The following is a 19,386-nucleotide window of genomic DNA, read 5'->3' as shown; positions in this document are numbered from 1 at the left end:
AGTCATAGCAGCAGAATTTCTCTATTGCCAGTTGAAAATAACTTAAAAATAATGCCTTTTTCTACTTCCATGTAATTCTGATTTTCCATGTTGCTAACTGATGGGTTTAACCCCACTACCACATTTAGCTGGGGGTACCATAAGTATCCTGTATCAAGCCAATTCGTGGTTAGAAAAAACACACTAATGTGGTGCTCTGTTTTCAAAGTATGTTAATCAGAAATACACTAGAGGAAAGCAAGTCACTTAATAGGAGAAAAAAAAGAAAAAAAGGGGGTCAAAAGCAGAAGCACGTGCGTGGGTATGTAAGTGGATTGAAGGAATTGTCACATTTTTAAGCAATAAAAGAGCTCATTTATTTTCATTAAGCCTTTGATATTTCTTTTGATGTTACTTTCCAGGGCTAGGGGGGAATTTATTTCAATAACATTAAGAGAATTCAGGTTTGATGCCTTCCTTTCAACTTGTTTAAACATACAATTTTTTTATCACTTAAAATATTTCAAGTTTGTGGATTGATTTATACTATAATGTAAGAAAAATGAGATGCACTTTAAACCCTCTCCCTCAAACGTGAAGATGATGATGATGATGTAAAAATACTGAACAAACGTTATGAGAGTGATTCAAGAGAGACAGAATTATTCAATCATAAGGAAAGATTGTTGAGTCAGTTTGTTAGAGGAAATGAATGACAAACAGTTTAATTGTAGATTTGAGCAGTGTGTAGTAACATAAATGAAAATGGGAGTCTAAACTTGTAAACTTAGATTACTGAGACAATGAAAGGTTATTAGGAGAATGTAAAAAGGTGTTTTGTACTGGTGATCTAATCAGCTCTTCACAAACATGTCCACAGCTGGTCTGCTTAACTAATTCATCTGGGAAAATCCACAAATGGTTACTCTCTTCCTTGGTAAGATTTATTTGCTGGGTTTGAATCAAGTTTGTATTCTGTTCTTTCTCCTGGCTCCACATCTGCCACTTTCGAACTGTGGCATTGATAGCTCTTGGCTGCTGTTGGGGCTGTGCCATTGCTCTGGCACAAAGCAGACCACACACACAGAGGCTGAAGTGAATAGAGAGAGATATCAAAGCCTCAATGTGCCTGGACAGGTTTTTTGTTTTAGCACTGAAGTTTGCTATGTTTGAATTTACCAGTCTGAATAAGTTGATGAAGTGGTGCAAGTGTTTTTATCATACCTAGAATGCCTTCTACTGTTTCTTTTGCAAGTCTGAGTGTTCAACTAATTAGGAAAAAAAAAATTTCCTTTTGCAATATTTAGGATAGTCTAAAGATTATTTGAGCCTTCTAAAGAATTTTTTAATTGCATTTCTTGAGCAAAAAACTAACATCGCTAAAGATATATAAGAATAAGAATTAATACTATGAATGAGTTTTCATTCAGTTTTGAGTAAAATTTACTATATCAGTAATAATTTCTGAAGAATGTAAACATGTTAAAATTATTTTCAGCCATATTATTTAGCAAGCTGTTTTATTTTAACTAAAAGTGTGGTATTTAAATATATATTTTTTGTACCATGAGAAAATGGATAATCCTAGAACCAATCTGATTAAATGTCATTGTATTTACTGAGTAATAGCTGCAGTTTACTTATTTTACTTATTTGTCTTGTTTAGTGTTGCTTTCATGTACAAATTTCCTTGATGACCATATACAGTTCTTCATATGTTAATATGTATTTGGTCTTATGTTTTGTAGGACTATTTTGAAAGAGAGTGGCTTTGCAAGATACCTTCATTCAGCTGTCCTAATCAATGGAGCTATGCTCATTTTTGGTGGAAACACTCATAATGACACTTCCCTGAGCAATGGTGCAAAGTGTTTTTCTGCTGACTTTCTTGCATATGATATAGGTATGTATTAACTGTTTTTTTCTCATTTTGGTTTTAAATACCACAATTTTGCTTTCTCAAGTCCAGCTAATGTGATTCTTTAAAGTTTTGGTCTCAAACACCTCAACCTTATAAATGGTACAGATTTTTTTTCCCATTTTGTCTAAAGCTTTTGGTTTGTGGGGCAAGGCATAGCAGCATCCAGGCCATTCTCAAGGCCCTGGGTAGTTTTGTAGTATTTTGGCAGCACACTTTTAAGTAAGAAAAAAAAAGGTTCTACATGACAAGTGGTATTAAGGCTGAGTGGAAGCATGAGGAGCCTTTAGGAGATGATAAAAGGATGTGGAATATTTAATTTCACAAGAGTGTGGCCGAGAGCAGAAAAGATTGTTGTTTGTAAATATATGATAACAATGCAGTTTGGAGGAAAACTGATAAGACAGGACTAGGTGGGTGTCAGCTTTCATTCTGATGAGTGGTTCCAACCCTTTGAGCTTTGCACTCATGGAAAAGCCTCCCTATGGGATTGTGTAGACTATACATAGAGATTTTAATGAGCCCATAATCTTTTTCCTATCTTGTGCCACTGCTGTTCTTACCATAAATAGTTTTTCCCTTCCCTGATGTTCATGTCTATATTTTATGCATAAGCTTTGAATAAAAACATATAGCTCATATTTGGACTTTAAATATAATCAAACAGCTCACATAGGGGCCAAAAAGCACAGTGACTTGTCCTGGGAGCCAAAAAATGGGAAATGTGTCTGAGCACCCTGGGAAACGGGCTCATGCATGCTCCTGGTGAGAACAGCCTGTGGATATTGCCTGGATCTGCTTTTGGCAAGTGTTTATCAGCTGCCTACAGTGGTAGAAGAGGCTGAGACATGATCCTTCTTTTGGGACTAGTTAATGGCTCTTTATGGCATTCACTGTAGATATCAATGCAATATCTTTGCTTTAATACAAAAATAATGACTAATTTCAGTAGATGGAACTTATATGGGTTATTTCTTGCCAGTTTTAATGAGTGTGCAAAAAATACCTAAGCAAAGCAGTTGATTTTTTTTACTGTATCCCTGTTCTGCGTATTCTATAGCTGCTTATAGGCATCTGATGGCGTGAGCTACTGATTTTGTTCTCACTTCAGTTTACATGTGGATTTAATTTTTAATGAAACAAAGCTCCTTACTCATTTTGGAGCATAATATTATTTATTGGTCTACATTTATTCGTAGAATGTGCACTTACAGATCAATAGTGTGAGTCCTAAGATCTGAATTAATCTGAATTAACTTTCTAACTTTCACACACCAGTAGTTTTTTATCATCTTTAATGAAAATGTCTTATACTTCTTTTTTTCTTAAGTAGAACAATATTTTGGTTTGTCTAGTTGGTCATAATATTTAATCTGCTATTTGTATTCTCTTGCAAGCCACATTCGCCGTGTGTTACAAAACTGATGAAATACAAAAGAAGTAGATGTAGTAATTACTCTTTGGATGTAGTAATTAATCTTAAAAAATGGAATATATGAAGATTGATTTGATTCAGACTTATTCTTCTGTAATATTCATTTCACCAACTTCGAAATGAATCTCACAGCACACATTAGATAAAGGCATATTTTTCAGAAAACTTGAAATATTTTATGAAGAATTAAATAATTATGCAATAGGTATATTTCACAATCTTATTTACTTTGTATCATGAGTTTTTGAACAATGCTTGGAAGAAAAAAATATATGATGCTATCAGCATCACATTTCCTAGATACCTTGCAAGTGATGGAGTGTTATGCCTTGTCTTGCAAAAAATGGGTGCTGTCTAGAAACCAGCTGAATCCTGGAGATAGAGCCTGTGCTATTTATGTTCAAGTTGGGCTAGAGAGTACTTTTGATTATCTCTCTTATTATATGTGACATAGTGCTCTGGATAGATTGCTTCAGCTTTTTATTACCCATGGAAACACTGTTTTTCATATTAATGTGGAATAACTGTTCGTGTGGCTTCATCTCAGTTAAGCTTAGCTTTCTGAAAGGTTGGCTCCTAATGCAGTTTGGTAATCCACACTCCTCTAGTCAAAGCCCAGAGATAAGTATCTCCAGGGAGCAATTATTTTACCAAGCTTAGGACAGAGTTACCTTTTCCCCCCTGCTTTTTTGAATCAGACATTGCTAAGTTCTGAGCTTAGCCTATAACAAGTTTTAGACATTTAAATGTGTCATGAGCCAAGAGTTCAGTTCAGTAATTTGCAATACCTACTGCATATTTGTTAAAAGTGAAGACACAGAAATGGGGAGATGTTATAAAAACTGCTGTGGTGCCTTAATTTTCATAATTTAATATTGCTTGATGTATTTACTTTTATAGAAGAACATATATGATGAGAAGACTGCTGCATTAAAAAAAGCTTTAGAAATCTGGCCTTGGTATACTTCTGCTCTGCTTTGATATTTTACCACTAGGTTGCCCCTGGGTTGCTCTGGAAGCTCCCTAAAGATCCACAGAGGGTCATTCTTGTAGAGGTCAGGTATTTTCCAACTGTGCTGTTATTACTTCATTAATCTGAATGAGGAACCTTGGCAGTGGGGGCAGTCTTGAATGCTGTGGTTGACCTGCAGTTTTCTAAATGATGTTGGTCATGGCTTTTCTTTGCAAAGGCCCCCATATCTTAAAACTTATATTTCTGTTCCAATCAGATCTTAGAAAAGTAGTTTAGATAATATTTTATGAGTATTCACATGCAAAATTTACAGACAAAAATAGATTAATTAGACAGACAGAATCAGAGTTTAAAATAGATTCTAGCTACTAAGACCAGTAATAAAATACAACTAAATAAAAGCTTTTTTTAAAGAGTAAGGATATTTATTTTAGTTTCTGGCCAAATGGTGCAGTTAGTAAATATATCTCTGCATGCCCAAGTTCCTTAACTTTGAGTTTATGAAGTGTTCAGTCTCTGTCCTTTTGTTCCACATTTGACAGTTGTTAAGGTGTCTGGATATCCTTGATATGTACAGAGAATTATTGACAGGAAATCTCTGTAAAAGCCCAAACCTAAAATCCTGGGAACATGGCAACTGCTTCTCTGTTTTCTCCTAGTGGTGGCTGGAGTTCTGCATCGTTTGGATCTGTGGGAGAAGTGCAATAATCCATATGTTTGCACTAATAATATACTCCACAGTATTTCTTTTGTTACTATCTGGATTTCAGTTTATTATTGTGGATTAAATAGTATGCAAATTCAATTGCTTATGAAAGACAATATTGCATGTGAAGTATTAAGTTTCTTTTAGGGTATTCAAACAAAGCTTAAAACATTCTCCTTTTTGGAAAAAAATCTCGAAATTATCTCATGAGATTGACTTTAGTTCCACTTGTAATCAAACATATTGCTTGTATTTTGTAGTAAAATGAATTGTTTATTCATAAATTGTTTGCTTGTAGAGTAAATTGTTTCACCTCTAGTCTTTGCCATTAACAAACTGAAGCAGTTTAAATATCTGTAATTTTTTCCCCCCAATATGAACACATCTATTTTTGCAGTTTTCCCTGTTTCTGGAGTTACAAATGGATTATCAATGTGCCATCACAAAGAGAATATAAAGTAGTGCCTGTGAAAGATTAAGTTTTATGCGTTCCTGAGCACTTAAGTTATAAATGCAGTTTTGGTGCAGTCTGTAACAGCAATTACCTCCATATTGCTGTGCTATTAGAAGAGCAAAGCCATAATAATATAATGCACTAATTGCTCCCTCTAATAGCAAAGCGTAAGGTTGTTGTTTTCTTTTATATTGCTTGGGGAGTCACTGTTATGTGTATAGACTGTTGTAGATGTTAGTTCTATGGTTTAAATTCAGTTCATGCTGTTTTGAACATACTTGCCATTGTGTTTTCCTGAGAGTAAGGAGATTTTTATTATCTGATTAAAGAAAAATATTTATGCAGTGTGGAAAGACTCAGAAAATAAGTTTTCTGCTGGTATATAACTTTCATGTTGTTTCAGTAGTTTATGTTTAGTGTTTAGTTGTCCAGAGTCATAAATTAGAACTAGACAGAAGTATAATGGTGTCCATATGTTGTGAACCAGTATTGCTGCTTTTACCAAAGGAAAATGAACGTAGTAATTATTAGAAATATGTAAAGAGATAATAGAAGCATAAGCTGGCTTTGGATTCTATGTAGCAGTTAAGGCTGCACTGCAGTATTGCAGGGTGTGATTGAGCAGAATAAATACATTGACATTTCAAATCTGTTTAAATAGTTTGAAATTTATAAATTCTTTGATAAATGTAAGCATAAAGTAGGTGATGTCATATACCTTCCCTTAAAACAAAGCTCTGAATGCAGTAGGAGTTGTCACTAAATCAGGCTGCCAGTGCTGAAATACAAATGTGATCCTGGAGTGAAGTGTGGAACATTGGTTGTCTCTTTTTGAAAGACTGTCCTAAAAACTTTTGCTTCCTATTTTTAACAATATTGTTTTTTTTCTATTTTTTTTTTCCTCTGTTCAGTGACATTTTGGTAAGCCTAATCTTAGTTAGATTTTTTAAATCAAATTCTATATTCAAGTGTTTTACTGTCATGGCAATGTTGATTAGAAATTATTTGGTTGTTTGTTGTTTGGGGGTTGTTTTTCTTTTTTTTTTCTATAACATCTTTCAGGGAAACCTTCCAGTAGTGTATGAATACTGTTGCAGCATTGAGAACTTTCCTATGAAATGTCCAGGTCATCCTCTTTAATATCACTAATGCCGTGTTGCTGAGGCCTGACCTGTTGGAGTGAGGGCTCTGGAGAGCAATACCCTGTGCAAAGTTCAAGTGGGAATTTTCTCTGCCAGCATCAGCTGGATTGCTTCAAATCCAGTGCATTTCTGTGGTGGTTCATCACAGAAATGTGTGTGACTGGCGATTCACTGTCACAGCCACTTCTGTATCATCTGGTAACCATTTAATCTACACCAGGGAGGAGGATGAAACTTTTTCTTTTAATGTTATAATGTGGTACAGTGTGTTCTTAAAGCAGAAGCCTTAGTAACAGAAAGAAAAAAAAAACTACCTTTATTTCTCCTTATGGTTTTCAGTGGCTAAAACATCTGCTAATCAGTTTGGAATGAATAGTATTGTTTCTTCATCTGCTTAGTAACCGGTTCTGTTAAAAGCAGAATGTGCTTCCATGTGCTATGTGCTGTACCTGGTTACAGATAGAACAGATACAACCAATACTATATCTTCCATTAAAATCAGTATAATGCCTTGAGGGCATCACATTTTATGGAGGAAAATATTTTATTCTTCACAGAGTTTGCCATCATTATTAGACTTAATATAATACACACAACACACAGAATGCTGTAATATTGATGAATCATCTTGTAAATCATATTACATTTCCCATTTGTCAGTTTTTTGTCAGAACAGTACAGGGAAGTCTGGAAATTTGGGTGCTCAGAGGTGTTCAAAAGAAGTTTGAAGATGATGGGCAGGGATAAATTCTGTTTGATTCTTTACTGAAAGACGCCAGGAATCAGTTGGCTAGCTATCTGTATTTTGTATTAATCAACTGTGTGAAGAAACTCTCATCAGGAATTGAAAGCTGAGCAAAAGTATTATTCTTGCACAGTGTTCTGTGCAGTGTTCAGTAGTCATTGAGAAGACTAGGAGGAGATAAGAGGGGAGGCTATTTGTAATAAGCTTCCCTCCCTCTTTTTTCTTGTACTCTATTGAAAAGACCTGCCAGTTTGAAAAATACCATCAGTAAGAAAGGAATTATTATATCTGCAGCCCTCAGGGGTTCCTCATCTGAAAACCAGCCTTTATTATGGTTTTATGGTCTACCCTTGGTGTTAAATCCCACTTTTTCTAAAATAAATTTCTAAGTACAGGAAAGACTATATATTTATGTTCATAATGCATATCTTTGTAAAAATAAGAAAATTAATGTCAGCACTTCCCAAGATCGGATGGAAATTTAGTGTGAGTTTTAAAATCAGATAGGAATTTAGTGCGGGTTTCCTAAATTGTTTCCTTTACCATCAAAGGCACATGAGCTCACCTGTGCTGTCTGTTAATGTGCAGTGACTTAACAGCAGCAAGAAGTTGATTTTAAAGTATAACAATAAGATTTTGTTAAAATACTTGCTTCCTGAAGCTTTTAAAATGGAAGTATTTTCTTATATAAGAATTTTAATTAGTGATCAGACTGTTGATCCCTTTTTGCTAATAAGTAATATTGCTCTTGGTCTGAGCTTCTTTCGTAAGTCACTCTGGAGGCATCAAATGCCAGTGTTATGGATGGATATGGGTCATACACAACTTTTATATTTAATGCTACTCCCAACTTCATCAGAAACTTATGATCATAAGTAATGATTGGTGTCCTAGTGCTGCAATCTTTTTGGTTGAAAGTGTTTCAGGAGCATCTCTCTGGCACATACATACTTTCACCACTATGAGTAGAGAAAATAAGAAAAGGACAATTATGAAAGATGAAGTGTATTAATAATTCAATAGTGTAATGATAATATAATGTTAACAATGATAGTAAAAGAAGGTAGAATCTGGGAAAGAAGTAAGAATTTTGGGATATGTTGCTCTCATAAGGCAGTGAATTTAGCTTGCTATACTTTCTTCACACTGCTAATTCCATTCTGAGTCCACCACCTGATTTCAAAGTGATTGCTGTTTGAACCATCTGCATTACTCCGGTAATAATGCGCTTTTAGTTTCTGTTTCAAATTTATGAAGAGGTGTAATTGATTTATTTATCACAGCCAGTCTCACACTGGCTCTCTTGATGGGCTCAGGCTGTGATTTGGTGGAAGCCTGAGTTGATTTAGTGGTGCTGCTGCCGTAGCTGTGCTGTCCCAGCCCCTCCTGTGTGCCCAGTCCCTCCTCGTGTGAGCTTGCACCGAGGTGTTCCAGCGTGCTTGGCTAACAGGATGCTGACTGCACAAGGTGCTGCTGTCAATAATTTTCTGCTGTGAATAATTTTCTGCATTAGATGTGCCAGAACAGCAGCACTGGCAGAGCTGAACTGTTCTGACAGTGGGAATGAGATCAGCCTGGAAGACAGTTTGTTCCTCCTGGATTTCCTAACATCCATTTCTGTTTTTTTAAGTTGAGGATTGAGGGGTTATGATCTGAATATTGAGAAATGTCTCTACCCAAATTAAGGTGCACAAAGACCGTATGCCCAAGCCAATAGCACAGATTTTATTTAACAGCATATGTGAGGGCAGGAGAGATGGAAAGAAGCAGGGGAGGGACAAGGAAATTAACAAGACTCAGCGAGAGAGACAGATCTTATTTGCCACAGTGGGAATTTTTATCTGGATTTCCCAGGATGTGCTATCCAGACTTTGCCAAGCCCATAGTGAGTCCCATTCTTTGCTTATCTCAGGGCAAAGTCCTTCTGTGTTCTTAATAGTGTTTGAGGCAATTCTGGTTTCTAAGTCTCTTATAAGAGGGAAGATGATTTTTTGGGGTTTGGTTTTTTTTTAAAACATTTTTTTTATTTTTTATATATTTTTTTGAAATATGTGGTCTGATATTAAGTACATATACCTTCTTTAGATGTGCCTGTCGTTGGAATCTTACAGGTAAATGAACTCAGCACTATTATATAAAACCTCTCTTGCATTAAGACTTTGGAAACAGCTTTCAGATGTGTTCCAAACAGTCTTGCTGTCTGCCAGCAACCTTTTCTAATTGTTGATCTTTTTAGGACATTTCTTCTTCTTTGTGTTACTAACTCTGACTCTGCAGCTTCTGCAGGCAGTACTCTATCCACTTTTCTGTACTATGGAGAGTGTGCTAAGCAAGCAGATACTTCTTTTTTTTATCTTGGTGTCCAAGTGGATAGCTCTACCTCTGGCTTAAAATGAAGTGTTTGTACGTGTAAATAAAGCCATGCTTTTATTTGGAGTAAATTGGAGAGGCCTCTTTCCCTTCAGCTCCTTTTCAACTTGGATGTAATCCTTATCTTAGTGTGTATAGCAGATTTATTTTTTTTTAATGAGAAAACTTCCATATTAGGGTTACAGTTTTCCTGAGAGTTTGCCCCATCTGTCTCCAAAACCTGTAATGATGCTAAATTCTAGGAATGTTTTGCTTGCTCCGTAGAAAAGTACCTTTCCTACTCCACTCTATAGGGATTTCCTTGAAGTTTCAATCTATAGGTGCTCCCTATTTCTATTACTGTGGGATTTGAATATATGAATTCAGTAAAGTTTAAGTAGGAGATAATGAAGAAAGGAGTAATTGTTCTAAAGAATTAAAACCCTAGTCAGGAAAGGAAAATTAAACCACACCAAAACTACATTTGTGTACAGCAGTTCTAAAAGGAATGTGCTTGAATAATTAATTTGATGTGGAGATCCTGATACAACATTCCTCTCAAGTATGTGGAAAGTAATTAGTAGCATACTTAAATCAAGATACCAAAAGTAAGACAATGAGATGGGTTGCAGAGCTGGAGGAGTGATAGTTTATCTTAAAACACTTAAGAAAAGAACTAAGTTCACTGCCAGAGATACTCCATGAAATAATTATAAATTGAAACCCTTTAGCTAATTTGAGAGCGTGTAAACATGAAGGCAATATTACTGATCCCTTGATAACAATGACGGTAGGCCTTGTTGCTGTGGGTGTTGAAACTGGCTGTGAATGCAGACAACTGGACATGTAATAAAGCGTCTCTTCTATCAATGTCCTGTGGTCTTGATAAATGTTAGGATAGATCAGTGTTGCCGACAGGTTCTTGGAGCATCTACTCAAAAATGCATCTAAAAGGAGCAACCTGTTGATTTATCCTTGAGTAGTTAAATTATACTACACATGTATTTTGCTCAAAGCTTTTCAAATTATTTGATACATGCTTGGTGTTTTGTCTTTCAGCTTGTGATGAGTGGAAGATTTTACCAAAACCTAATCTGCATCGAGATGTCAACAGATTTGGTCACACTGCTGTTGTCAGTAATGGGTAAATGAAGTATCTCTTAAATATTCCTTGCCATTTTTTCTGAAAGAAAAAACTGTAGCAGAAATCACACTTAAGTGAAATTATGGTTCAGTAACAGAACTGATGTAACTTATTAAAAGGGAAAGTAGTGTTCATCAGGTGCTCAGTACAGCTAATCCCCGGTCTGCCAGGCTGTGGGATGTGTTCAGTGATATTTTAGCTGAACATTGCAGCGTACTGAGGTGTTTTCTCAGTATTGAGGGCTGCACTGAATTTGATACTTGGTACCAGCTATAACCCTCACTCAGGTCTGATGGGAGAAATCTTTTTCTCTTTGCAGTATGCTCTAATTCTTCATTCTTCTACAATTGTAAAATAACCATGCAACTAAAATTTGCTGGGAAAACGGGAAGATTTTGATGATACCGGTACAGTTACTATTTTTTCCACCTGAAGGCCGAAAAGCCTGCCAGCAGCTAGGTGGTATTAAGTTGAAAAAATTGTAGGAAACAACAGTCAGGTTTAAAGAAACATGTATTGTTTACCTGTCTCAGCTTTTGTTTTGCTGGTTGCCGGCTGGCTTAGTATCTGAAGTTGCAGTGCTGTAGATCATTCTACCTCTTCTACATTATTCATCACACTAATAAAGTCACTACTTAAGTATTTGTGGGCAACTTATGGATTCTCTGTGTAAGGATCCTGTATAGGTCAGAAATGAGGTAATGAGTAATGCTGTAAATAAGAGTGTGACATCTTTTAACAAAAATAGCACTAAATTGTAAGTATGTACACAGAGCACTTGACATTAATCAATGAACAGGTTTATTTATTAAGACAAAATTGCTTGGAATTAATGAATCCAGCAACTGATAGTTTTTCATTATGATTAGTGTGTTTTATGCTATTTAAGCCATGTCTGATACTTAGAGAACTGTCACTTTCTATGAATTACATTCAAAATGCCTTTTTTTTTTTTTTTTTTTAAATACTTAGTAGTATTTTTGGTAGGGTTTTTGGTACCAAAACAGTGCAATACAAGACACTCTCCAGGTTTCTGTTATTGGTAACTCTGTGATTAATTCTGTTTAAGGAGTATATAATACAACAGATATGGAGGTTTTCTATTACTGTAGTTTACCTGAGACTGCTCTTAGTTTTAATTAGAAGGGTGAGACTCAGGTTTAGTCTTTTGTTTCCATGTCAGCAGCTACAGCACCAGAAATGTTACCAAAAAGGAACATCCATCTTGCCAATTGTTGCTGCCTGTCTTGAAAAGAATGTTCTTGTTTTCTGCAGGCCAGTACTTCATGCTCTGTTCTCAATATATAACTGCAAGAATGAGTGCAAAGCTCTTCATTTTTTTTCCCAGACATTTGGAATATGCCACTCCAAAATACATACAGCACAGGGAGCTTTCAACCATTATTTTGTTAGTCTCAACTTCCATGGAGAAATAAATTGAAAAAGTAATCAATTAAGGAGCCACTGATAGAGTCTTTATTAGAGAAAGAACAAGATTTTTTTTTTTTTTAATAATGCTATGTGGGTTTTAAATTGTTTATCAAGACAGATAAGAAATCAAGAAAATGTGTCTACAATAGCAGTTAAATTTCCTTGCTTTTTCCCAATAGATCCATGTATATATTTGGGGGTTTTTCAAGTGTTCTACTGAATGACATCCTCGTGTACAAGCCTCCCAACTGTGAAGCATTCAGAGATGAAGAGCTGTGCAAAAATGCCCGTCCAGGAATCAGGTGTCTGTGGAACAAGAAACATTGTGAATCTTGGGAATCTGGACATGCTAACAATATCCTTAGAGCAAAATGTCCCAAGAAAACAGGTAAGTGAATTCTAGCCAGGTTTGTAATCCAATGTAGGAGATGGGGGTGGGGAAACCCCCAAAGAAGTAACCATGTGGAAGTGCTGACTGGAATGTTAAATGTTCCCCTGTGAGAATACCCAGAACAAGAAACATATGGACTATTTTTTAAAAGAATCATTCAGTTGTGGAGTCTTTTGTGTTTTACATGCAGGGAGGTAGATGCAAAAGAGAACAAGTTTAAGGTGCTAAGGGAGAGCAGAACAGCAGTGAGAGCACAAACGGGCACTGCAAGTGATCCCTGGTGTTCTGGGCATATGGCACTCCCATACCTGTATGTACCAATAAGAGAGGAAAGCATCACTGCTTCAAGCAGGTTACCTATGAAACAAGAGCATTTGTACACCAGAATATAGTACAGGCACAGCTGGAAAAAAACCTGAGGCAAACAAGCCCTTTGCAGTGTGTCAGATGGGTTCAAGTTTGTCATATGAATTTCTCTGTGGCATTGTGATGGCTGTATTGTATGAAACAGCAATTCACTGTTATGAATAACTGTTCCAACCTATTCCTAAGCATTTTGGCTTGTCACAAATAAATTGCTTGTGAAAGTGTTGTTCTTTTATGTCACACGAACAGAATATTTATCCCTGCTACACGCACCTACTATTTTTTCTGTACATCTTTCCTTTCAGCACAGTGTAAAATTGCTTCCCAAACTTTGGCTGTGTGCTGTGTGCCATACAATACATACAAAGTGCCATACAATTAAACTGCCAGTTTGTGTTTAATGTTTGTTGAAAAGTTGCTAGCACTGCTATTAATCAGCACTTCAAGACATTTTACTTTTCTGATAGCTTTTACTTGTTTCTAGACTGGCTATAAAGTTACAAACTCAGGAAAAAACAAGTACATGATATAACAAAAACATTATCCAGGTACAGTTTTCTGGGTAATGGCTTTTGTACCATTTCAGAACTTTCAGAGTTCTACAGTCTAGAAAGTTTCATCCATATAGAAAAAAGAAAAAAATCTTGTGGCATTAAATTAAAAAGTAATACAGATAAAAGTGGATCTTATAAAAAGCTGATCATAGCAACAGGTGTTTATAAAAGCCAAACAAAACAAAGCATAGACAGGCTGAAGGAAAATAAAAAAGTTGAAGCAGTTTCTAAAGTAGAAGTGCTGCAGTGGAAATAAAGTACAGCTCAACTTGGAAGAGATGAGGTCTGTATAATTCCAGTTCTGAAGAAGCTGTGTGAACAGCACTGTTTCATGCTGTCAAATTCTTCCTGTTCCAGGTGGTAATCTTTTGCCAAAAGCCAATTTTTCATATGTTCTTTTATATTCTTGGCTCAGTTGTTACCTGATTGAGACTATCATCTGAGACACTGGTCATGATCAATATTAAAGGACAAGCAGAAATTTTAGTGGTTTTCAAAAGACGGATTCTGGGATGACAAGACTTCCCTGGCAAGAGAATCTTTTAAGCTTGCATGAACCTGAAGCTAAAGGAGCCAAATGAAACAGGAGTTAAACGTGGTAATCAGTGTAGGAGATGCTACAAATTCTATTTGGCATCATGGTGATTTTTAAAATCTTTGCCTCCTCTAAACAGGAGTAATAATTTGTGTCCTAAATGATTTTACATAACCTAAATTTTAGTCCAAGTCCCATTATTAAGAATATAACATTGACTCTTTTTCAAATACTTCTTGTAGAAAAAGGACTGAACTTTAACTTACTAGTCATTATTTAGTTTATAAATTAATTTACAAAGATTTAAAATGTCCGTGTGTTGCTCATATCTGTCTCAGTCAGTTTTATTTGCTACTTTTATCTTGGCTTCTTGCATCGCCATCTAATATTCTTATAGAATCCTACATTTGAAGAGAATTTTTCTTCCATGTTAAAAGAGTGAAGGAAAAATAATTGAAAAGTTTTTCATACTCCCAACTTTTGCATTGTGCTAAGAGAGCTTGCATACTGTAAATCAGGGAATATTCCTTTAGCTGATACAAGACTTATAAATGTTCAAATGCAGTTGCTACTAAAGGAATTTTTAAAGCAGCAAATCCTATTAACCGAATAGAATTAATTTCCTACAGTAGCTTTAAACCCTTATGAATGGCTAGAGTTCAGATGAAGGGTGTAACAGAAAGAGCTCCGGGGAAGTGTTTAAAACGTGGTGTTTTCCTCCTCGTGTGGGACGTTTCTGTTTGGTCTGTGTGGCAGCTGCAGCGGACGACAGATGTTACCGCTACGCCGACTGCGCCAGCTGCACCGCCAACACCAACGGCTGCCAGTGGTGCGACGACAAGAAGTGCATCTCAGCAAACAGCAACTGCAGCATGGTGAGTCCTCGGAAATCTGAGTATGTTACCAGTACTTCTCTAGGTTTACTAGACTTAGTAGTTGGTGGCTTCCAACACAAGCACACTTGTTTGCCAGGCTTTTGAACTAAAAATGTTGCAGATGGCCGAGTTAGACTCCAACAACAAAAAAATTCAGGGTAAAACAATTATTCTTCAGGACTGTGTTGCCTACTATATATTTCTTAAGACAAATACTACTGTCCCCTAATTAATGACATTGGAAAAGTCACAGAGTCACCATTAACTTAGATTTTGTGCATATATGGTGTACAGTAGGCAGGGAGAAACCATGGAATCCCACCAAGGTTGCTGTTTGGTTTTTTCCCTTTCAAACAGGACCAGGACAGTCTCATTAGTCATGGTCTTCTGATTATTGATCATCATAGAAACGGTTTTCTCTGTCACAGAGTCACTTGTCATCTCATTAAAGGAATATGAGCTTCTGTAACCATGAGGTCCACTGTCTTGTGATGATTTGGTTCTGATCTTTTCAAGTACAGGCAATCAGATCACATAGATTCATGCAAGTTTGTAGTTTTTTCTTTTTAAAATTACCTAGTGCCATGTTTTGTACTTTATGTTGTTGTTCACCAGCTGCTGCATCTCTTGCTTGTTCATTTGATTTTTGTCAAGCTTATAACAGTATTTCAGCTTTATAAATTTTGCCTCCTAACGCTTTTCAGCTACCCACAGACACCTGGCTGTACTTGAGTTCAAAATCTTTTCTTTGTACACTTTCATTAGTAAAAGTATCTTGCTCTCTGGCTTGAACCTGATGCAAATCAATCTTGTTCTCCAGACAAATTAAGGTGTGAATTGGATTGACTGTGACTCAAATCTTGCCCATTCAGAGTGAGCACAGCCAGCTCTAATCACTGGCATTTGTAGCTAGTCACTACTAATAAAAGCAGTGCAGACACAAATTCATCAGTAGCCTGTTATAAGTCTGTCAGAGGATTTCACATTCCAGGCACTAATGGTTGGTTTCCTTTGTGATCTTCAAGGGCCCTTCTTTTCCTGACACTTTGTTCTCTATTAGGTGCTAATTTTCTAACCCTGGTTTTCAGCCCTTGAACAAGGAATAGTTGCTAAGGAGCAGACCATCTTCATTTCTAATAAATGATCCCTAATAAATGTGGAGCACTAGGTATTTTAGCAGAAGGTTCTTGGTTCAGTGTCCTTCTTTGACAACCTTTCATGGCTGAGATTGTCAGCTTAATTAGCAAATGACGCACCAGTCTGCTCTGTATCATTTCCTGTCTTTTATTCAGGGTTTGAAGTGGATAGCAAAGGCTGTAACTGTAGTTACTGAAGAATGGTGTAGCAAAAATTCATCTAAATGATTTCTGGAAAGAGGTGCTATCATAAATGGAAGGTGGCTGTTGCAAAATTAGTGTATTGGCTGTGAGATGATGCAGGCAGAATTTTGCAGCTTCAATATAAACTTGCCAAAATAGCATCAACAGAATGGCACCATGTGGAAAACCAGAATGGATCAGGCTGATTATCCATTTTCATAGACTGCTGCTTCTTGACTAGGCCCACAAATGAAAATGTTGTGACAGCACTGTGATGGTAATATGGGAAAACAAACTGTAGACTTAGGAACATCACAAGGAGCCTTTGCAGCTGTACAAAGGCTTTGATTTATAACTTAGATCATAAAACTCCAGATGAGACACACAATAATATTTTAGAATCTGCTGCTGTTGCCTCATGGAAACTGACCAGTTTACTGAAGATATGCTGTCGATCAGTTTGACGTCATGGTCACAGATATCTGCAAAGCAGTGGCTACTCTACTGATTGGAAGGCCTGTAAAATAGGAACATTTCCCTGAAATAACTCTAGTTGGATGGATGGACTTCATGAGTAGTGCTAAAACATTGATGATGTGCATAGACCTGCCTGTGCTCACCCTCTAATGTGAGCCAGAACATTACAGGACGCTGTATTTCCCTACTGTGCAGACTCATGCGTCATCATATAGATCATATAGATCATGTATATCATACTCATATCTGATGTCATTGCAAGCAGAGGCTTGCAATGCCTAGTTGATCTGAAACTGCTTAATATGTTTATGAAACTGTATTCACTCTCTGTGTCTGCACATAAAATGCTTTATCTAACATCATATGAAAATGATACTCCCTTGCTGCCGATCACATTGTGCAGAAAATTGACTGTATTTTGTAATGGAAACAAGTCTTTACCAAAAATAGGAAAAGAAAAAGAAAAAAAGAAAAGACTTTGTGGGAGAGATTAATTTAATTTTAGATTGCTGCACCTTTACAAGGTGTCATTTTTCATGAAGTCGTACAATGGAAGAGTAAACTCCTCCATGAAAGCAAAATCTTTTTGTACTTTACCAAGTAAAATGGTAAATAGCTGGTCAGGGCTGACTGATGACAACAAAATACAGCTTTCTTTACTGAGGAAGACCGGAGAGAGATTGAATTTCAGAGTGAAAAATTTTACTTTGTCAATTTTGTTCAATTTCTGAAGAGAAAAAAAGAAACGATGAAGTAGCCTTAAAGAGAGCCTTAGTATGTTGAGGCACAGCTGAATTGTTTTATTTCTGCCTCCACCCAGTATTGCATTTTTGAAAAGTTTGTTGCCTTCAGAAGCTCCAAGGGAGGGGCACATTCCTACAACAGGGAAACGTTTCCTCTCTGACTGAGAGGAACATGCTCTTACTACCCAGGAGCAGGCTCTGGATTTCTTGTGTGTTCGTCTCCACATGTGCAATACAATAAAGCCCCAGCTGATGACAGTTACCTAAATACAGATTGCAGTGTGATTTAAAAGTGTTCTTTATCTGAGTGTGACAACATAAAATAAACATTGTCAAATCCATGAAGGGGATGATAAAGAGCATTTTGCTGAGGAAATGGGATACTAGAGGAGCCTTCAAAGAGACCTATAGTCCTACATTATTAAATGTTTTTACACAGTGGCTTAAAGACAAGAATCCTTGGTTTTTTGTAATGTTTGCATCGCTTCCAGAAATCTTCTTCTTTCACAATGGGAGTCCTTGGATGATACACTAATACCAATAATAGTAGTCATGGCAATCTGCCTACATTTGAGGAATTCAAAGAACAGTCAAGAGTAAATATATAAAGTAGTAGAAGGAAATATGAATAGAATCAAATTTATCTTGGAGGAAATAAAGAAAATTTATGAGTAAGAAGTACCCACTAGCAAGTTTTGGGAGTAGCTTCAGGAAAATAATAGCAAATCTATAAATTAATAATTTACATTTACACTAGGCAAACTAGACAAGGTTATACTGTTAACCTGAAAAATCCAGGAGGAGGAGAGAGGTACATAATTTAATAGCAATTTCTGAAATTCTAAGATCAACTACTGTAGTATTTTCATTCTCCAGTAAATATTCAGAAAATCAGTGCAGTTCATAAGTCTGTCTATATACTACTATATCAGGATCAGTGCTTAAAAAATATCTAAGTAAATCAGACATGAGGGAGGCTTTATACATTACATGATTTACTCATGCTTTGGTGTGTAAACATTATAAATATCCTACAGCAATATAGAAGTTCTGTAACAGATGGACTGTCATCTTTCTGAATTTCATTGGGTTTGGTAGTTTAAGTTATAACCTTAATATTGTGTTAATATGAATTACCTATTGGATTCACATCTACATTGAACTAATGAGATTTTCAGGCAAGCAGTGTTTAAATTGGATTTAAGGGAAATAAATGCTGGGAATAAGGGAATACAACAAAGAACATTATTATAGAACAGTCACTAGTACTTTGAATTTTATTTTAAACATTAAATAACCAGCACACAACAAGCTTCATGATTAGAAAGTAATAGAACAAATATCTCAGCTTAGGTGGAAAATTGTAATCTGTATGTAATACCACTGAAGAGTATATAATTTAAAAAAGAAATCTGAATGCTTAAGGGTATGTCAAAATGAAGTGTTAAAAGTGAGTATTAGTTGGGCTATTGTAAATGAGCATATGGTGGTTACTTGTGCTCTAAAATTCACTTTAAAATATCTCCCAGGCAGTTTTGTGAATATGTTTCATGACTGAGTGAAACTAAACGTGGATTTGCACCAAAGATTTTTTTTTGTGCTTTACCTTTGTATGCATTTTTGGCCTGGATAGACAGTCTGTTACTTGCTGGCATTGCCTTTGGCTGTGTTTCGTGTTGTGGTATAGATGCCTGCACCTAGACCTGCTTCTCTGGTCCTTTTTGCTTCACAGTAGCCTTTCCTATAGAACAGAAAAAAGTCAGGACCTCTTAAAATAAACATATTGGTAGGCATCTGATCCAATAAAGGCCATAAAATAAAATAAAATGAAATTCCTCAACAGCAGTGTT

General features: G+C 36.0%; 1 protein-coding gene across 5 annotated transcripts in view; it reads left to right on the top strand.

Moving 5' to 3' along the window:
* ATRNL1 (attractin like 1) overlaps positions 1–19,386 on the top strand; it is a 433,474-nt gene that overhangs the window by 75,334 nt on the left and 338,754 nt on the right. For all 5 annotated transcript variants that reach the window (XM_066190865.1, XM_066190863.1, XM_066190866.1 and 2 more), the window contains exons 10-13: positions 1,728–1,882; positions 10,761–10,845; positions 12,456–12,664; positions 14,879–14,997. In XM_066190865.1, coding sequence (XP_066046962.1) covers positions 1,728–1,882; positions 10,761–10,845; positions 12,456–12,664; positions 14,879–14,997 — 568 coding nt within the window. The remainder of the gene's footprint in view (positions 1–1,727; positions 1,883–10,760; positions 10,846–12,455; positions 12,665–14,878; positions 14,998–19,386) is intronic.

Source organism: Chamaea fasciata, unplaced genomic scaffold, assembly GCF_029207755.1.
Source record: "Chamaea fasciata isolate MVZ Bird 193981 ecotype frontalis unplaced genomic scaffold, bChaFas1.0.hap1 SCAF_9, whole genome shotgun sequence".
Taxonomy (NCBI): domain Eukaryota; kingdom Metazoa; phylum Chordata; class Aves; order Passeriformes; family Sylviidae; genus Chamaea; species Chamaea fasciata.
The sequence above is the reverse complement of the archived record's forward strand: the minus strand, read 5'-3'. Positions and strand labels throughout refer to the sequence as shown.